Genomic DNA, 19,303 nt, shown 5'->3' on the forward strand with positions numbered 1-19,303 from the left:
AGCATTAAGTACTGACAGTACTTAAACTGTCAGTTTAAGTACTGAGGAAAACCAATTCTAGCATCCATGTATAAAGATTAAAGGAGAATGACCTGTGATACTGGCAGAAAATGTATTAATGAAAATGCCAACTATACCGTAGTAGCAAAATAGATATACTCATATAAGAAAATGAATACTACTTGTAAATTTATGTTCAATTTTTTTAGTAATACAAATTCTTTGTATCTGGAGAGGATAAAAGTGCATCCTTTAGTGTTGTAAAGAATGCTAGAAACTGGAAGATCTGAAAGAATGTTAAAATAAATATTTTTAATATTTAAGGAAAACAAAATACATTTATTTAAAGTGTTTTTGCTAGTATATATAATTCAACTTTACCCATTAGAAGGGCAAAACTAGCAGACTTTTCTAGCTTCCTATAGAATAATAAATTTCCTATTTAACAGTATTTATTTTACTGACAGATGGCTGTTCAAATGGAATTATGAACTAAAGAAAGATAAAAAAGTAAAAGCCTCATTTCTCGGTCACTTTAATTCTAGGGTATTGATACAATGAGCAAGGCTGTTAAAAGGTGGTAAAAGCTTTAATCACTTACAGAAAACAAATGTGTTTCTATTGAATTATGTAGTGTTATGAGATCATTCTCACTCACTGTTTACTTCATAATTTTTGTTGAGCCCTTGATCATTTTTACCCAAACCATAATATTTTGTTGTTGTTAGGATGTTATCAAGGAGGATGCTGATGAGGGGCTTCCTTCACCCACAGACCCCTCAATGGTAAATGAGTAGTCATGTGGTGTGGAAATTTTAGCATCTCATTGCTTTTTCAGCAGTAATGAGTCTGCATTAATCATAACTGCAGTTCACTAACACTGCATCAGTGGCTTTGGTGGGCAAATAGAGTAGTTGAAAACTAATGTAGTTTGTGAATGAATTTAAAAGCTAATATTTCACTTGTAAGATGTACTCTATTTCCCCCTGTAGTTTTCCCCTTGCCTTTCTCAGTAGCTGTGGTGAGCTTTCAGTAAAGTGTCGTGGTAGCTAAACAGAGTGTAGAATGACAGCTGGTCATTCAGTGCTTAAGTTTTAGAAGTAATTGTGTTTTTCTGCTTCAGTCAACTGTCTTGCCCGAACCCTGCTTCTTTAGTTGGTGACATAAAGCTATTGCAGGTAAACCAGTATAAGGCAGCTCTGATAGAAATGGAAAAATAAAACGTTGCTGGTCATAAGTTTATTCTCGAGTCAGAATGTTAGTAATCTTTTGTATGTCTTGTTTTGTTTTATCGTAAGTATTCATACTTAGGGTGTGATTCTTATGGTATGTGTTTTAACTCTTAATTATGGTAATCGTGATTTATACCAAAACAAAGAGTTTAATGTGACTGTCACGATTCTCTTAATATTTGCTGCCAATAGTTGTTGGCAACAGTTATAGTTTGATTGCATTTACTTTTTCTTTCAGTATATCATTGCAAAAATGTCTTTCTACTATTGTGCAATGAAAAAAATCAAACGCCACACAAATTCCAAACTGTACGTAACTTTCACTGAGAAACCATGTATGTGCTGTCCAATGGAAAAGGTGCACTAAATTTCTCTCTCCCAAGTAATTTGGTACCTTGTATGCATGGATGACTTTGGAGTAATTTTGGAAATGCCATCCTTGTGTTTGATTCCTTATCCCAGTCTTTTCCGAGACCTCTGAGACTTGTTGGTGCAAGGAGAATTAAGGACTTCCTCAAAAGTATTAGCATGATGGCTGAAGAGGTACTTTCTCAAAGTGTGTCCCTGTGAGTGTGAGAAGGGACACAAGCCTGGAAAAGTGGGATTTAGTCTTGGGGCAAAGTAGTAAATGAGTTCCAGCAGCAGAACTGGAACTGAGGGCTCTTCTGCTTGCTGCTAAGTGTGTACCTTAATGCACATTTAGATGCAGCTTCAAACAGCAGTTTAAAAGACTTCTATAAGTAAAGCAGCCTATTGCCTCTAAGCTAGAAAATACAGGAATTAAAACATTAAAAAGAAACTTCGTTTGAGATAATGATTATGGAAGATTTTGTTAGATCTGTTTTAAGTTTAATTTGTACTATTGTGAGTCTGTAATGCAGCGTATCAGATCATATAATTTTCTAAGACTTAGCAATGTTTAAGCTATGGTATAAATCTAAAACTTTGAATTTTTTTTAAAGTCTCTTGGGAGGTTGACAGAGTTGTTAGTCAGGGTATGATATGCGATGTCTTATCAGGGTTTCATCTACTCTAAATCCACTTCTTTTGTCAACTTTATTGAATTTTCTGTGAAAGGAAACAATATTATATTTGTGTTATGTGCTACAATTATCTGTAGATGATGGGTACAATAATTTCATCCAGCTATTTAGGTAGCTCTTAATTGATGGGTTGTTGCTACTGTGTAAGTGATCCAATTTATTAAATTGTTTGGTGCATGCAAAGTAATTAAATAAACTAAAAAAAATCTGCACAAAGTAGTTAATGAACACCAAGATGTGTAATTGGTTTGGTGATTGAAAACAAGAGGGGCATGTAGAATCAAAATTGTCTTTCATGCTAAACTGGCAAGGAGCCAGGAATGTTTCAACTCCTGTGTAAAACAGAGAATAATCATTGTTTTGAATGTTTGAGTCGTAACAGGGTGAAAAACCAGGATTACTCAGGAGTATATATTTTTTTCATACAGATCATAATTCCTGTTTATTTCATGAGTTGACAGAGCTGTGTGGAGGCTGTTACGTGATCTAGTTATGGGTCTGCTGGTCTTGTCAGTCTGATGTTGGAGTGACCGAATTCTGAAATTTGAGACCATCATCATTACTCTCATAACATCTGTATAAGTCTAGGTTAGCTTAATAGAAATCAGGAATATTTTGAATATCGTCATCCTGAATCAAGAATTTTGCTTTGGCCGCCTTAGATTCTATTGCTGATGATAAAGCTTGTCTATCTCAGACCATAGTTTACTGTTCTTTGCTGAATGGATCAAAACATAGATGTCAAACTGGTAAGTTCACCAAATACCATTTATTTAGTTGTATCAGCATGAAGGCACATTGCAAATTTTAGGTTATCAGCTTGAATCACTAATGAAAATGGTCTTAAGATGCCAGCCTTTGACATCTGTGATGTCATGCATTTCTGCTTGGTTTTACTGTATAAATGCTTACTTCTGAATAACTTCAAAAATTTCTAGAGTGCCCTTTTCAAGAGTCTGTAGGTGGATTACAGTGTTACTAGTCATGGAATGGTAACATGGAATGGTTCACAGAATCCCTTTTTTATATTAGGAATCAAGCTAGCATTCGTAAACTTGGTTTTGTGCTTTCGTTTGCATTGTTAATTTTGACTTCTTAGTAAGTAGCTTGTTCCAATGTAATTACTTTGTTTAAATACGTTTTTTTCATACTGCACTGAATATATAATCCCTTAAGATGTAGTATGTGTGCTTTGAATGAGGACTAACGTGGCTCAGTGCATGTAGTATAGATAAACATGGAGTACTTCTTAAGAAAGTATTTTTCAAAAGTTTGAGCATGAATGAAAATGTATGGCCTGGGAGTTTTCTTATGGATTTTCCAGTGCTTTTGTGTACCATTTTAGTGCTTTGAATATATTTGCTTAGAATAAATAACTTTTCTATTTTGTGGGTGGTGCTGGTTTGTTTCTGGGGCTTTTTCAGGGGGGTGAGGGCGAGAGGAGTAGGCAGATTTGGTTAGATAGAAGTTTGAAAAGTTATTTCAGACACATTGGTAGTATAATGTGATCTTGAAATGGCAGGAGAATATTTTTCATTAAAAAGAGGATTTTCTGTTAGAAACATAATCTAAAATCTTTATGTAAAACAGAATATAGCAAGTGGTTTTTTTTACAAATGCAAACCAGATAGTCTGCTCATAAAGATAGTATTTGTATAGCATATCCTAAGCGTATATTTTAAAAGTTTCATCACATAATGAAAATATCATGTATCTATTCTAACCCTGATTTCCTCTGTTTACTTCAAAGCATGTTCTCTGTATGTTCAACCTTTGTGATATCACTTTAAGCTGTTGTTTCTTTTAATTCTGTTTTGTCCTTTTCTCAAAGCTGTATAAGTGTGAGTTAAACAAAAACAGACAGGTACAGCCTCTTTCTGTGAATTCGCATTCACTTGTTTCAGAGTCATTCCAGAAGCTATCATACTGGTGCTTCATGCTGGGCTGTCTGTAAACTAATGCTCATTACTAGCCTTGAGGTTTGTTTTGACAAGCTGCTTTTAGCTTTTGCATGGCAAATACTTTTCAGACTAATGTTCTCTAAGCATCTCTAACAAAACCACTAAGGCTGAAAAATGTGTCAGTTTAAGTACAGTTTTAATTCACTTACATGATGACAATATCCCTAAAGCTATTACATTACTTATTCTTCAGAGAGTGCTTTTCATAAAGAATGATTTGGATTAATGTGCATGTATTTCAAACAGTTCACACTTTAACAAAAATAGTCTAAATATTTCAGCTTTTACGTATCTTTTTTATACACTCAAAGCAAAGTTTCTAAACTAGGTGTTAATGCATGCAGAAAGAATTACTTGTCCTTGATTGTTAGAAAAATATTTTGATCTGAATGAGAATCTGTCAAATTAGAAGTGTGTGAAACTTTTCTTCATTTATTTCTGGGTATATCATAGATAATGTATTTAATAGATTCTGAGAACAAAGGCAATTGCTAACACATGTTGCTTAAGATAATTTATTTTAGTGGTGCCACAATGTAATTTTGGCTGTAACAGTTTCTTTTAATTGATAAGCCTTCTTTCAAAAAATAATTAAGATTTGAATTAACTTAGTATGTTGTCATTGTTGATGTATTATCTAACTCATGCCAATAGTAAATAGTGTGTTTATGAGGAAATAATGGATAAAGCTGGTATTCTGAAGAAAGACACACAGTGATTTCTTAAAGATGAAAATTAAAGATGTACATAAAAGAAGTATATGATAACTAGATTATGGGTGAAGCTTCATTCGGTCATTTTCATCATTTTGATGATTGCTTATATCCTTGACATGATACAGATTTTAGATATGCTGAAAATCAGACTAAATTAAGACCTAAAATTTGTCCTTTATGTGCCGATATGATAACTAATTAGGTATTGTGGGCACCTAATTAAGGAGACATTGCAAAATCTGAAAAGTAGCTGGCATGTCCTCTAAAGGAATACCAAGCCCTAGCTGAGTGCCTAGACTGGAGTGGAATTAAAATGTTTAATTTTTCTGCAGTAATTTAGGTAGATTGCCTTCCCAGATAATGAGATATATCTTTGGTTTGTTTATTGTCCAGTTGACACGACATTTAAAAATTAGGAATGGTTAAAGAAACAAAGATTGGTGCCCTAGCTATTTCAAGGCATGTGAACTGCCAGTTTCTAATTCCCCACAACTCCCAGTAGTGTTCCCAAATGAAGCTGATAGTTACATAGTTTGAAGTCCATTTCAAGGACATCTGGTGGAGAACTTAGGGGCAATTGCATGTAATATAATCTAAACTTTGAAACTCAAAGTAACTTGGGTGGGGAGTGTGCCTAGCTCCCCAGATCAGGATACCTGTGATAACAATAAGTCAGAAATAACTCTGAGGTAGTACATAATGGGGTTTTGGATTGCTGCCTCGGAATTACTAGTTGAATAAATTCTTTGTAAATATCCTAGTTTAGCTAATTCAGCTAAGGTTGGTGACACTCTTTGTGATAACTCTGGTTTTGATAAGCAATATATTGGAATCTAGTAATTTTTATTAATTCTGAAAGATTCAGCACCTTCAAAGTAATTAATTAAAAATGGGAGACAATATTACAGCTCCAAAACCAGTCTTCATTGGTGATTTGAGGAATATAATAAAACTTGATTAACTGAATAGTCAAAATGCACTTTTACATCCCAGGGTTTGTGCATATGAGGATCATCCTGACCTCTGAAGCTTAGAAGTTCTTTTGCATCGTCCCAAAATGAGCTGTTTGGTGCACAGTCTACAATGCTGAACCCAAAACTTCATGTACAGAAAAAGAGAAGGGTGCAACCTCCCTCACAAGTAGAGAGCATACAAATATTTTCAAACTGATAGAACTGATTCTGATTTTGCTTTTAGGAATTTGGATTCACTAGTGTAACTGTGCATAGGTTCCCATCCAGGGGTAATGTGGGTTTTTTTTAAAGGACATACTGCCCTAAAATTCTGTCTACCTGCAGATGCATTTGTTTTCCACCCTTTCTTTGAAATTCTCAGAAGCTAGCAGAATTAACAGGGCAACTCTTGTGTTACAGAGCTGAATTATAAATAATTTCTACCTAAATCTTGCCAAAGTCTGAGTTACATGAAGCATCCTCATAGTATCTTGTAGGGCATTTGCAGTGCTGCTGCTTCAGTACTGTGGTACACAGCCTCTTGGCTGATTTTGCATAAATAGAGCTGGAGGAACCTTTGGAAAATGAACAGATATTGTTAAAATTACCCAATTAATGCAAGTAGTTGAAGAGTTATCTTTGTTTTGAGTGTCTTTGAGTTTTAGGTCATCTTTGTCTGATAATAAACCAAGAGTTTTTAAGACAGAAAATTCTGATGTATCTGCATTAATTGAGCAAAAACCCCAAACATCCCAAAAACAAACTAACCTCTAAAGTTAGGCAGAAACTTGTGAGTAAAACTGCCTTGTAAATTGATTAACCTGTACTTAATATTTCTGATTTTTATGTTTCTTTTCTTAAAATTATGTAAGAGGGTTATTTTATCACAAAGGCAGGACTCAAGATGCTGGGGGTTTTTTCTCCTATAAATACACATAATGAATGTTTCCCAATATATGGATATTTTGATAGTAATTAAAAATGCCTGTGCATTCTTATTCTCATCTCTTAATTTTAAAATGTCGTTGAACACAGCTCGATTTGTTTTAGTGTGTATTGTCAGTTTCTGGGTTTACTGAGTACTGGAACAAGTCTTATGTGTACATTTTCTCACTTACAGGGAGCAGGAGCAGGCACAGGGTCAGCCACAGGAGTATCACATGTGTCTCTGAGCACAATGAGTGTGGAAGCTGTGTGTGAGAAGCTAAAGCAGATAGATGGGCTGGACCAGAGCATGCTACCTCAGTACTCTGCAACTATAAAAAAGGTATTACCTGAATTTCATTAACGTGTTTAGTTCCTAAACATGGTGATACACAAGGAAAGGAAAATATTTAGTTGCCTCTTTTCTTGAAAATGTTTATTTAAACATATCAGATGTTAAAATAACATCCTAAGTTCTGTGCATGACAAGTTTGGAGGACATTTTAATACAAGCATTCATTTTTCAGAGAAAATGCTCACTGTTGAAAAGGACAAACAGTCAGAAATACAAATGCTGATGAGACCGGTTATTCTGAGAAAAGAAGCAAGAAAAATGTTTTCAAAATTGTCATGTGTAATACAAAAATAAAAAGGGTTGCAAATGTGTTCTACATCTAGGTAGCAATATCCCTTTCTTTCTTCTCTGTGAAAAATTGGCACATCTCTCCTGTTGTAAATGAGTAAGTGGTGAAGATGGTTCTGTTTCTTTATCACAGTCCACATCTATTTGCTTCAGAAAAAGATCACTGTGTTTTTCTGTCTCTCCTCTTTTCTGTGACAGTTACATAAACACAGAATTTTTTTGGTCACCGTTCTGCGTGCTCTTTTTTTACAAAGAAAGAAGGAAAAATATGAAGGTTGTCATTTGTCAGTGTTTCTGCTGAGCTCGCGTTGTCCTGGAACCTATCATATCTAACTAATAGGGGAAGGATGTTGGTTCAAAGATTATTGTGAAAGGTTTATCATAGGAAGCTTCAGCAATGTTACTTGCTTCCATTGCTCCAGAGTGCAAAAAGAATGTGTTTATCAGTTATCTCTAATGAGATTCCTCTTATTTATATTCTTGCATTTCTTACAAGGGATATCATGTAAAAAAGAAGGATGAAAATGCCTCAGCCTGGTATTTTTCCTGGTTTGACTAAGACCATATGCTGTGATATGGGAACAAAACCATTGAGATCCCTCAGTATAAGCAGCGCTGTCATCTTGGTCTTCCATTTTCTGACTGCTCTCTTAAGACATGATTCCTCTTTTACATTCTGTCCATACACTGATACATGATATAAAGTGAAACACCTCTTGTTGTTATGTAATGAAAATGGTTCTGTGCTGAATTTGGGGCTTTTGGAAGTTAAGCATTGTAAGTATGTAACTATAACTATATAAACATACCGAATGTAAGGAATCACCTTTCTAGAATATAGATGTTGTTTAAGCACTTCTGTGTTGACCTCTGATTGATGATGAGCATTAGAAAGAAGTCGAATCTTCTATCCCTGGGTATTCCTGATGATGGGAGGAATGTAAGCCTGGTTTATGTAGAGAGGGAACTTAATGGAGGTAGAACTTGATCTTAGATGCCTCAAGCCAGGGGTCAGGTGCTACCTGGGACTTCATTATCTTCAAATGCTTGGGTGTCTGCAGTCCATTTGTGTTCTGAGTTGGAGAAATTGAAGCAGATTAATGTGGCTTATTGTCTCTGAAATTTTCCACCACTTAGGTGTTGTTTCCCTATGTCTGTATATAGGACACAATCATACTGCTTTTCAAACAGACTTTTTAAATGGGTTTAGTAGTTCCATGTTTTTTCTATGTAGGTGTTTTCTTGTACATCAGCAATCATCACTAAATATACTTCTATAAAAACGCATGGTTATTATATAGTATTGGGACTTAATAGTAATTTCGGGAAATTTCACTAGTAGTCTGCATCCAGCTTTACCTCTACCTTTTTAGTCTGTTACTGCCATGCCATAAGTCTTGTATCCACAATTTACATTATTTAGTTTTATTGTTTTAGGCAAATTTAAATGGCCGTGTCTTGGCTCAGTGCAACATCGATGAACTGAAAAAAGAAATGAATATGAATTTTGGTGACTGGCACCTGTTCAGGAGCATGGTAAGACCTAATGTTCAGTGTTCAGGTCATCATAAATTAGTCTTTTTCGATTTGAATCTTTTTTTCTTTCTGGTTGCTTTCTTCAAGTTTGTAGTATTGTCTTAAAGCATGAATGCATCTGCTATTTTGTTTCTTTGTCTTTTTGTCTTAAGCACTAATGAATAACTGTGCCTATGGATTTCCATGTTGATGGTGAACTCTGAAGTTTGGCCTCCTTTTTGGGGGGGAATCTGTTTTTTTCCTGTATAGATTCCCTTTCCAAATTTGCCTGTTTTAACGAAATGGTTAGAACTTTTTCAAATCTCTGTCCTACTGTTGAAGTTAATCCGCGAGTTCAAAATATGCGTAGTAATAAGTGCAAGAAATTAGGCAGCCTAAGCCTTTACAGTGAGGCTTACACATTGCAGAGAACTGAGTTTTCTCTAAAGAGTTTTTAGACTATTGCCAGTTTTCTTTCTTGAAATAACAGTATGTCTCTCAACTGTAAGTCAGTCTTGGAAACACTGAGAAGTACATGATGAAATTTATTGTTAGATACAAAGTGTTTAGTTTTGCTTTAAAATGTGTAATTTATCACTTGCTAGTTTTACAAGAATTTAAGTATTTTTGTGGCACATCAATATTGAGAACTTCTTCTATTTATGTAATTACATTTATACTGTCTCTCTTTGTGTGTTAAGATACTTGAAATGAGAAATTCAGAGAATCAGGCTGCTCAGGAAGATGCTCGAGGAGCAGTGGAGCATGGAACAGCTGCGATTCCTCACAGTGACCTTACCCGCCGTCCTGGCCATAACACTGAGCTGCCCCACACGGAGCTGACAGGTCTTGCTGGGCAAGCTCCCTACACACTGAACTTCAGCTTTGAAGAACTCAACACAATTGGTCTTGATGAAGCTCCTCCACGCCATAGTAACTTAAGTTGGCAGGTATTTAATAGAGAAATGTATTTCTGCTTGCTTACCTGTGTAGAAAAGGGGTTTTTTCCAGTCTTGGATTTAGACAATTCAAAAAGTAAGTCTCTAGAACAGTTCAGGTGCTTTCAGTTCTCAGTCTTGGTAGAGACTAATTCTGCAGAGATGTAAACCCTGACCATACTCTGAGTTAAAGTCTTTAGTCTTTGCCATCTGAAAACCATTCATCTGTTCCAGTAATCACTCTTCATGACAAAACAACTAAAGCTATCATGTTTTTTTCATCTAGCTTAGGGTGGTGTCTTCCAAGGCTTCTGTATTTTTGTATTATTCAGGCTTTGTGTTTGAAATATTTTAGCTGTGTGCTGACCAGAGGTTAGCCCATTCAACAAGTATGTTGAATGTTATAAGAAACCTATTTGTTAGGTTTTTGAAAATAGACAGCTACAGTGCTTCATGACATCAGAACTTTGTCCTTAAAATGCGTAACCTGTTCATAGATTCCAGAACATTCTTCTCCAACTGTGGTTTCTGCTATAGGTTATCGTCAGTTTTCTTCTGCTTCTTATAAGACACCCTGAAGTGTTGGGTTTTCATTTGTCTGTCTTTCTTAAGAAATAAGACAAATCTGTTTGTGTCTAAGTAGTGGTTAGAATTAAAAGAAAAAGAAACACCAAGCTCAGTGGAGTGAACCCTTTTAATTTCTAAAAGTAAATTATAAAATCTTGAAGGTGCAACAAAATAAAAAGACACCCCAAATTCCTAACTATAAGTGTTAGTTCTAACCATCAACATTGTGAAAATGAGTTTGGAATGTATATCTCAGAGATGGATTTCTATCCCAGATACTTCTGAGTGTGTGCATGCATTCTCGTGTATGTTTGCAGCATACTCATTATCCTTATTGCCCATTTCCATGGAGTATCAGTGTGTGTTTTTTCTAGACCAAAGTGGCATTACACACATTTGATGTATTTGAATAAACAGTGTTTCTGACGCCTGTATAGTTATCTGAAGTTGAATCAAAGGAATGAGAAAGGTAGTTTGTCCCCAAGAAAGCATTAGAATTTACCTGTTAGAATTTTTTAAGTCAATACTGGTTAGTATTGCAGCTTCTCTGTTGTGGTGAGTTGACCCTGGCTAGATGCCAGGTGCCCATGAAGCTTCTTTATCACTGCCCTCCTCAGCTGGGCAGGGGAGAGGAAATAAAATGGACAATTAGGAAATATGTGGGACAAGATAAGGCAAGGGAGAAATCACTCACCAGGGACTATCATTGGCAAAACAGACTGCACTTGGGGAAATTAGTTTAATTTGTTACCAATCAAATCAGAGTAGAGTAGTGAGAAATAAAACCAAATTCTAAAAGCAGACGTGGGGGCAAATAGGGTTGTGTTTGTCAGAAAACTAATTTTTCTGAAATCAGATATATGCAATGGAATTTTGCCAGGATATATTGAAGTATGTATGGCAGGGGTCTTTTAAAAATTTTTGAGAGATGTTCAACATCTAGATGAATTTCTGCTGATTTCTAATATAAAATGTAAATTTTGTAAATGTATGAAATGTATTAGAAAAGCCCATCTTGACATACAAATCCAGTTTTTATAATTATATACTTAAAATAGTTCATCTCAAATGCACTGGATGAAATGCTTGTTTTGTGGAAATTTTCCATTACGGTAACCAACAATAAGAATATTTTCTAAGTTTAGTTTGTGTGTGTGATTCCATATATATATTTATAGTAAACATATTTTAATTATAGTGCTTACAGTTTCACTTGCATAATCTTATTTGCAGCAACAAAAAGAATTATTTAAGTACGTATTTAATACTCTGAGTTATTTTATTTAAGAAGATTGATAAAAATAAATAGTTCATTTAACTGTTATCTTTCTCTCTTTTTCAGTCACAAACTCGTAGAACTCCAAGTCTTTCAAGTCTTAACTCTCAAGATTCTAGTATTGAAATATCAAAGCTTACAGACAAGGTGCAGGCAGAGTACAGAGATGCATATAGAGAGTATATTGCTCAAATGTCACAGTTAGAAGGAGGTGCCAGTTCTACCACAGTAAGTGGGAGGTCCTCCCCTCATAGCTCAAGTGCTTTCTATATGGGCCAGAGCACCTCGGGGGGCTCCCTGCACTCCAGTGCAGAACAGGAAAAAGGAAAAGATGGTGAACAGAAACAAGATGATGGAAGAAAGTCCTTTTTGCTGAAGAGGAATGATGTTGATTACAGTACTTCAGGTGTTTCTACTAATGATGCATCTCCTTTGGATCCTATTACTGAAGAAGATGAAAAATCTGATCAGTCTGGTTCCAAGCTTCTCCCAGGAAAGAAGTCTTTGGAAAGAACAAGTATTTTCCAGGCTGCAGATTTAAAGCTTAAGGGAGTTACACTCCGGTATCAGAAACTTCCCAGTGATGAAGATGAGTCAGGAACTGAAGAATCAGATAATACTCCACTTCTTAAAGAAGGTAAAGATAAGAAAACAGATATCAAAATAGAGAAGCAGCCCAAATCTCCAGAACATGGTTCTGAACCTATTAGAACCTTCATCAAAGCAAAGGAGTATTTGACAGATGCCCTTTTGGATAAGAAAGATTCGTCTGACTCTGGTGTAAGATCCAATGAAAGTTCTCCAAATCATTCCCTCCATAATGAAGGAGCAGATGATTCACAGCTTGAAAAGGCAAATCTTATTGAGCTTGAGGATGACAGTCACAGTGCAAAGAGAGGAATTCCCCACAGCCTTAGTGGCCTTCAAGATCCAGCTGTGGTTCGCATGTCTATTTGCTCAGAAGATAAGAAGAGCCCATCTGAAAGCAGCCTGATAGCAAGTAGCCCTGAAGAGAGCTGGCCAGCCTGCCAGAAAGTCTATAATTTAAACAGAACCCCTAGTACAGTCACCTTAAATAACAACAGTGCTCCAAGCAATCGAGCTAATCAAAATTTTGAAGAAATACAGGGTATCAGAGATCCATCTCAAATTACCCTGCACCCTGGCTCGGGTTCCAATCCAACTGCAGTTCAGAATGAGAACCTGAAGACAGTTGCTCACAAGCGAGGTCAGCGTTCAAGTTATACCAGGCTTTCAAAAGATTCATCAGAGCTCCACACTGTTGCAGCCTCAGAGGGGGCTGGTTTTGGAGAAGAGAGAGAGAGTATCCTGTGAAAAGCAGCCAGGTTAAACAGAGTATGTTCATGAATTGTAGCTTGGAATTCTTTGTCAGTCTGTGGTTACATTAATCTCTGTAGTTCAAGCTTTCAATATTGTAAAAGAAGGCCTAGATTATTTTCAGTCATTTTCTCTGAAAGGAGGAGTAATTTTTACAAGAAGCAAACTACTTCAGACCTTCCCCACATATAAAAGCAGTGGTTGTCAGCATGGAAAATCAGTTCTTTGTTAAAAGACTGTGCAAAGATTTGGTTGGGAAAGATTTTACAGAAGTATGGTTTAATTATGAAAAGTACAATGTGATTCTGCTTTTCTCTTGGGATATGTATTACTTATCCCATCTAAGCATTCCGTTAATTCTCCATATTTGCAAGCAGAGTTAATACTTTCCTTGTCCATCCTTGTCATTTGATGTACAAGATGCCCGAACATTGAATATTACAACCTGTGACACCCTTACCAAACTTTGCATTAATTTATGAATTAATGTGTGCAACATAAATTACATACGTGGAAATTTGAGTGTTAAGGTACTTGTTTGGCTATATGTATGCTTTTGCTCTGTGTATGTTCAGTAGTTACTTTGGGTAGAGTGGTGATGAGGTTTGTAAGGAACGTTGTCTTGATGTGTCACTGGAATTGGCAGGTGATACCTTGTCATTGACTCAGTGGATCCATTATTTATTGTAGGTACGCAATTTTGCAGTCACTGAATAGATGGTCAATCAAATACGCCAAAAATAAGGTATTTATTCAATACCTTGAATAAATACCTTATTTATAGGGTAATACCTTGTCATTGACTCAGTGGATCCATTATTTATTGTAGGTACGCAATTTTGCAGTCACTGAATAGATGGTCTCAGTAGATGCAACCACCACGTTAAAATATTATAAGGATAAAGTATGAATATGATGTTTGAATTTATGAAGCATTTGTGGCTGTGCATGGTTTTTCCTTGGTACAGTGTTTATGATTTGATTCTGGAAAGAAAAATAAGCTGTGTTTGCCATTTTAAAACTAATGCATACCTTTTGGAATCTTGTCAAAGCTGTACTCCAGCTTCTTTATTTCTGAAGTACAGTGTTTGAAGATATTTTTTATCATCTAAGTAATGTACCTGAATGGTGTTATAGCAAATACTTGTACTGTCCAGTGAAATCTGCATGGTTTTGAGGAAGAATTGTTCAAACTAGAGTCTGCTAGTGGAAAGAAAATAAAAAATAATTTGGCATGTTGAGCTTGTGTCCAAATTTCTTTTTATTTGCAGTATTTTGTTTCTTCACTTGATAAAAATGTTCAGTCTATGTTGTTGTGGTTAAAGTACTTCACAGATTCAATTTTTTTAAATCCATTAAAATAATATAATTTTTAATATAATACTAAATAAATAAAAAAATACATTTGATAAATGCAGTTGCCAAAGCAGACATTTCTAAATGAGGTGCTGTGAGCTGCAGAGAAGTGGACACCTCTCACTTGTCCAGAGCAGTATCCCTCCTGTTTTAGCAGTCACATGTGCTGGTAACTCTGCACAGCTTTGCTTGTGTCCCAGTGCATCTCCAACCAGATGCTTCCCGAGGGACCTTGTGGTCTTAGCCTTTGTTTTCCAAATCTAGAGGATACATTTTTATGCCAGAGTCAACACAAGTGTTTCTGCCTTTATCTAGGCTCTCTGTTTTTCATTCCATGGATGACTTATACTTGCAGGACTGGAGATGTGATCTGTATATTTCTGGATTTGGTTGGTGTGTTATTTGCTTGAATTAAAAGTTACTCATCGGAGTGTTACAGAAGTACTGGAAACTTGTTTGCACCATTAGAGTAATAGTTCAGCCAAAAAGCCTCCCAAAACAAAACAAGAAGCCCCCAGTGCCTGTGTAGCTTTGTAATACTTTGCCAAGGCTTTGGGAATAATTCTGTGGGTTGGGTTCTTCATCTTAAAAATAAGAGTATGTTACTCTGATTTCAGACTTTTTTCAGATGTAAAAACTTTTGACAGAAATGTAATTGTTTTGTAAGAGAAGACAAATGTAGCCTTCTTCATATAGACATATATTGACAGAAGATACCAATTATTTTCAATCATTTTATCTTAAGTCCTCCAAATAGATGAATGCCAAATTGTCATATGGTTTTGAGGTATTTTTCTTCCTGAAAGTTTTATCCCTCAAGTCTTCATAAAATACCAACTTTGGGATGAAAGAGGTGGTTGAGTAGAAAACTTTTCAGTGTTTCTGTCTTGTGTTCAGTAATACCAGTGGAATTGCTTACCATGACTAGGAAGCAATAGTTTATAAGAAAGTTTCTGTGTAAGACAGCACAGGACTTAATGCAATTCGCCCTTTGGGTATGTTGATCCATTCCACACATGGAATGTGGGTACCTGAAGTCATTTCAGTTCCAAACACTGGTTCCATCCAGTTTCATGGACTGCTTCAACTGCATTATATAGTAATGCAGGCTCTAGTTTATATCATCAAATGTGTTCATGGACTTTTTATTTAATGCTTTCCTAGCAAAGTTCCTAGAATTGGGAAATAGGAATGCATCATAGACAGTTTAGGAACAGCATGCCATAAAAGCTGGCTTTTAACAGGACAATAAATATAACTGACTCTCAGAATCTACTTGCAAAAAAATAACTAGACAATGAATTTTTCTTTTAAGTTTTTTTGTACAAATGTTCATAAGCTAACAGAAGAAACTGTGGTAGTATGATAAAGGAAGAGAGGAGAAAACAAAGAAGGAAATGGCATACTTAATTCAACAGAGTAGAAAGTGTCCTTTAGTACATAACAGAAATATATGTTAGTTATTGTAAATGTTTAATGGTTTTTTCACATGTAGAATATAATGGAATAACATTTGCAAGAATTAAAAATACACTGCAGTTTCCTAGCTGAAAATTGGGTTTTTTTCTCAACCACAGTTTCTATGGCTACTTGCTTGCATAGTTGCACAATTTTTCGAGTTAAGAAACCATAAACATTTTCCAGTGTTGAAATATTTAATGTTAGCTCTGTGACTTGTGGGAATCATAGAACCCAAGAGTTCCATGGAAAATCGAAATGAATGAAAAGTATAAAACAGTAAGACAACTGCAAACTTATTTCTGGTACTCACCACTTTCCAGAACTCTTGTAATGATAGTTTATGTATCCACTCTAATTTTGGACGGCTAAACATACAGGAACTTGAAACCATGACTACTTTGTCGAACTGAATCTTAAGAGCACAGTTTGGTTTGTCCTCATGTTGTGATGCCTGGATAAGATTGCATGGTAGGGTGAAAATAAACCACTTTTGGAAGGAAAATTTGGATGCAAATAACATTCCAGGTTTTATATGAGACTTTTGTGGCTATTTGCCAGCCTTTTCCAGGGTTGCAGTTTCTGAGGAAGTGAGAGAGGGAAATTCTTACATTTCACTTGTAAAACTTGCAACAAAATGGTGATCTGGTAAAATTCTTGGAGATCTGGAAAAAAACTTTCTAGTTTGTGCCTGTCTTGGTCACTCTGGGATATCTGATCACTCTGTGTGACTTTTCCCACACAGCAGAGTAGGTATGGGATGTTGGTAAGTTTTCAGACCTTAACTTTATTTTCTTTTCAAATACTGTTAACTCATTTGGTTTCTTCCCCTTTTTTTATTTATGTAATCTGTGAAATTTTCCTGAGACACACTTAGCATGGGTCTATACAGAATGCTGAAAGTAGGTGGTTTCACCTGTGGTCTGGGGCTGAAGTGTTCACTTCTGTCAACAGAATCCACAAAGCCTCTTTTTTACATGTGCAGCTCTCATGAGAAGCTTTCTGGACCTTGCCGTAAGAATATGGGGACTTCTTTGCTACAAGGTAACGCAAGCAGAGGAGCCACAGTTCAGCCTTTGATAATTTTGATCAGCTTTATCAGCTGTTACAGGTTTATTTAAGTTTCTAAACACATTACTTAGAAATTGCCAAAGAAAAATAATACCTGAATATTTGAGGTCTCATAAATGAAAACTACAATAGTGGTAAAATAGAAATCTTTCTACCAGTTAGTGAATTTTCACACGCACAAAAGAAAAACTGTAGTAATTGATGTGAGATAAAGACTGCTTTTGGGATTTTGCTCTTTTCTGTGCTGTTTAGGAGCTGTAGTGAGGAGAACTTAGAGCAAAATTCTAGTTCCAGTTAGCAGAGAAGACTGGAAAGACTGTGCTAAACTTACACACTGATTTCTGGCAGCCTTGTGCATTGTATTTTCTAGGTTTCAATTATCTTCCTTAAGGCGCATTTCATTAGATTAAGGGCAGGGTAGGCAAAAATTTTACTTAGAATCTTTCTCTTTGGGAATACAGAACAGTTTCATAAGATTGACATATTCTCACAGGTTTCTGAATTTAAGAAACAGAAGAACAAAAAAGGGAAAATGGATGCTCAAAAAAATTCATAGTATAAACAATATCACACTATGTTTCCAATATTTGAGTCTAACATTAATATTTTCATGTGTGGGTCTGACTCCTGTGATATGCTTAATATTTTGGTGAAGTTTTGGTTTAGAAATTTATGCTGTCTTCCATGAAGTAAGACTCAGAGCTACAGGGTTCTTAGTAATGTTTTTTCAATCACAAGTGATTGTAGTTCTTTAAGAAGACTGATACTGACAACACCAAATGTTTGGGCCTTAAAAAGCATTAACAGGTGGTGTTCTTTCCCCCAAATTGTTGTGATGGTGACAGTGGATAAACTTCTAAAAGAAATTCTGTTGGCCAATTTCCTTCTCTTAGTTTATCTTTATCTTTGGATCACCTTCTTCTAAGGAGAAGGGAAAAAAAAAAATCTCTGGGATATTTGAGGCGAACAGTCTTTTGGAGGAAACAAAAGACAGGTGAGAGATTGTGTGACATTTTATGTAGCACAAGGTTATAACTGAGAGTGTTACAACCCACCCCCAGAAAGTCCAGGGTAACGCAGATTCTTGTTTATGGATGCCTTGGGGCGGCTAAGAATGAAAGACACTGAATGGCTGGTGTTTCTGAATACATGTAGGGTTTATTTCAGGACAGTTTGGTTGCAATTGAAAGCAGGTATGTAGCCCTTTTGGTTATTATTATCTATATTAATATGGCAATATATGCTTTAAAAATATATAAGGAAACGGACAAGTGTAGAAAATTTTCACCACCAAAAGGCATCCGTACAACAGTTGCATTTAAAATGTCTGTTGGTCGAAGTGGTGGCTGCAGACCATCAGGTGGTGGGAGAAGTCACACAGAACGCCCTAGAACACCGCATCTATTGAGGTTTTATCTGCGCAGGTTCAGGTGAGAATGGCAACGACCAGGTACCTCTCCCGGAGTGGGGAGTTTCGCAGTGGATGATTGTGGATTAATGCGTTGGTTCACGAGACACTTTGGAAGCCTTTGAAACCTTCTAGGACCTTAAAGCTGTCTGTTAGCTCTCTGTGTCAGCCCAGTACAGTCCATTATGGCCCATCAGCAGAGATGAAAAACTTCAGGCTGAGCGCGAATGTCCCAGTACTTCCCAGGCAAGGGAACCACCACAGTTGAATTCACTTCAGTCAGGACAAGACAATTTCCCGAGCTTCAGGGTTTGCCTCTTCCCTTGTTCAGCACCAGCTGTAGCTTGTAGAGGCGTGCTCGCCCTCTGCACCTGGGCGGGTACTTTGCACATCGCCAGCTTGCCCCTGAATGTTTGAGCTATCAGCATTCCAGTCTCTCTCCAGGATCACTTCTGGATAAATTCTTCTCCTAGACCTGGGATGATTGGACAATAGCACCTCTTTATCTTAGCTCCAGTGCCTGGCACTTTACAAGCTCCTGTCAGTAAGCATAATCGGACTGGGCTGAGCTGGGCTAAGTTGCAATGGTCGCAGATGAACAGCTTCTTTGCAGTTTGCTAAAGTGGGCAGAAGGCCTTTGATGATTTTTACAGTGTTTAAGCCATTAACCATTTCAGTCTCTCACAGAGAGTTGGTGTATATTTCTTCTAAGATGAGATTCCAGCAACGCAGCATACTTTTTGTTATGTAAAATTCTTAGAGCTGTCATTTCACAGCAAAGTGTTCGGGGTTCTTTCATGTTTCAGGTTTGAGTACTGAAATTGCATATCCTGGTTGCTTCTTACAGAAGAAACCTGGATTGCAGAATTATCTCCGTGAGTAAACCAGAGTATCTGTGTATCAT

At 36.2% G+C, this 19,303-nt stretch overlaps 1 protein-coding gene across 3 annotated transcripts in view; it reads left to right on the plus strand.

Annotated features, from left to right (window-relative positions):
• KIDINS220 (kinase D interacting substrate 220) overlaps positions 1-14,347 on the plus strand; it is an 81,766-nt gene extending 67,419 nt beyond the window's left edge. For 2 of the 3 annotated variants that reach the window (XM_066314823.1, XM_066314825.1), the window contains exons 26-30: positions 729-785; positions 7,026-7,172; positions 8,910-9,008; positions 9,689-9,937; positions 11,835-14,347. In XM_066314823.1, coding sequence (XP_066170920.1) covers positions 729-785; positions 7,026-7,172; positions 8,910-9,008; positions 9,689-9,937; positions 11,835-13,103 — 1,821 coding nt within the window. In that variant the 3' untranslated portion in view covers positions 13,104-14,347. The remainder of the gene's footprint in view (positions 1-728; positions 786-7,025; positions 7,173-8,909; positions 9,009-9,688; positions 9,938-11,834) is intronic. The other variant, XM_066314826.1, reaches the window with a different exon arrangement.
• The last annotated feature ends 4,956 nt before the right edge of the window (positions 14,348-19,303 follow it).

This window comes from Sylvia atricapilla, chromosome 3 (assembly GCF_009819655.1).
Source record: "Sylvia atricapilla isolate bSylAtr1 chromosome 3, bSylAtr1.pri, whole genome shotgun sequence".
Classification (NCBI taxonomy): Eukaryota; Metazoa; Chordata; class Aves; order Passeriformes; family Sylviidae; genus Sylvia; species Sylvia atricapilla.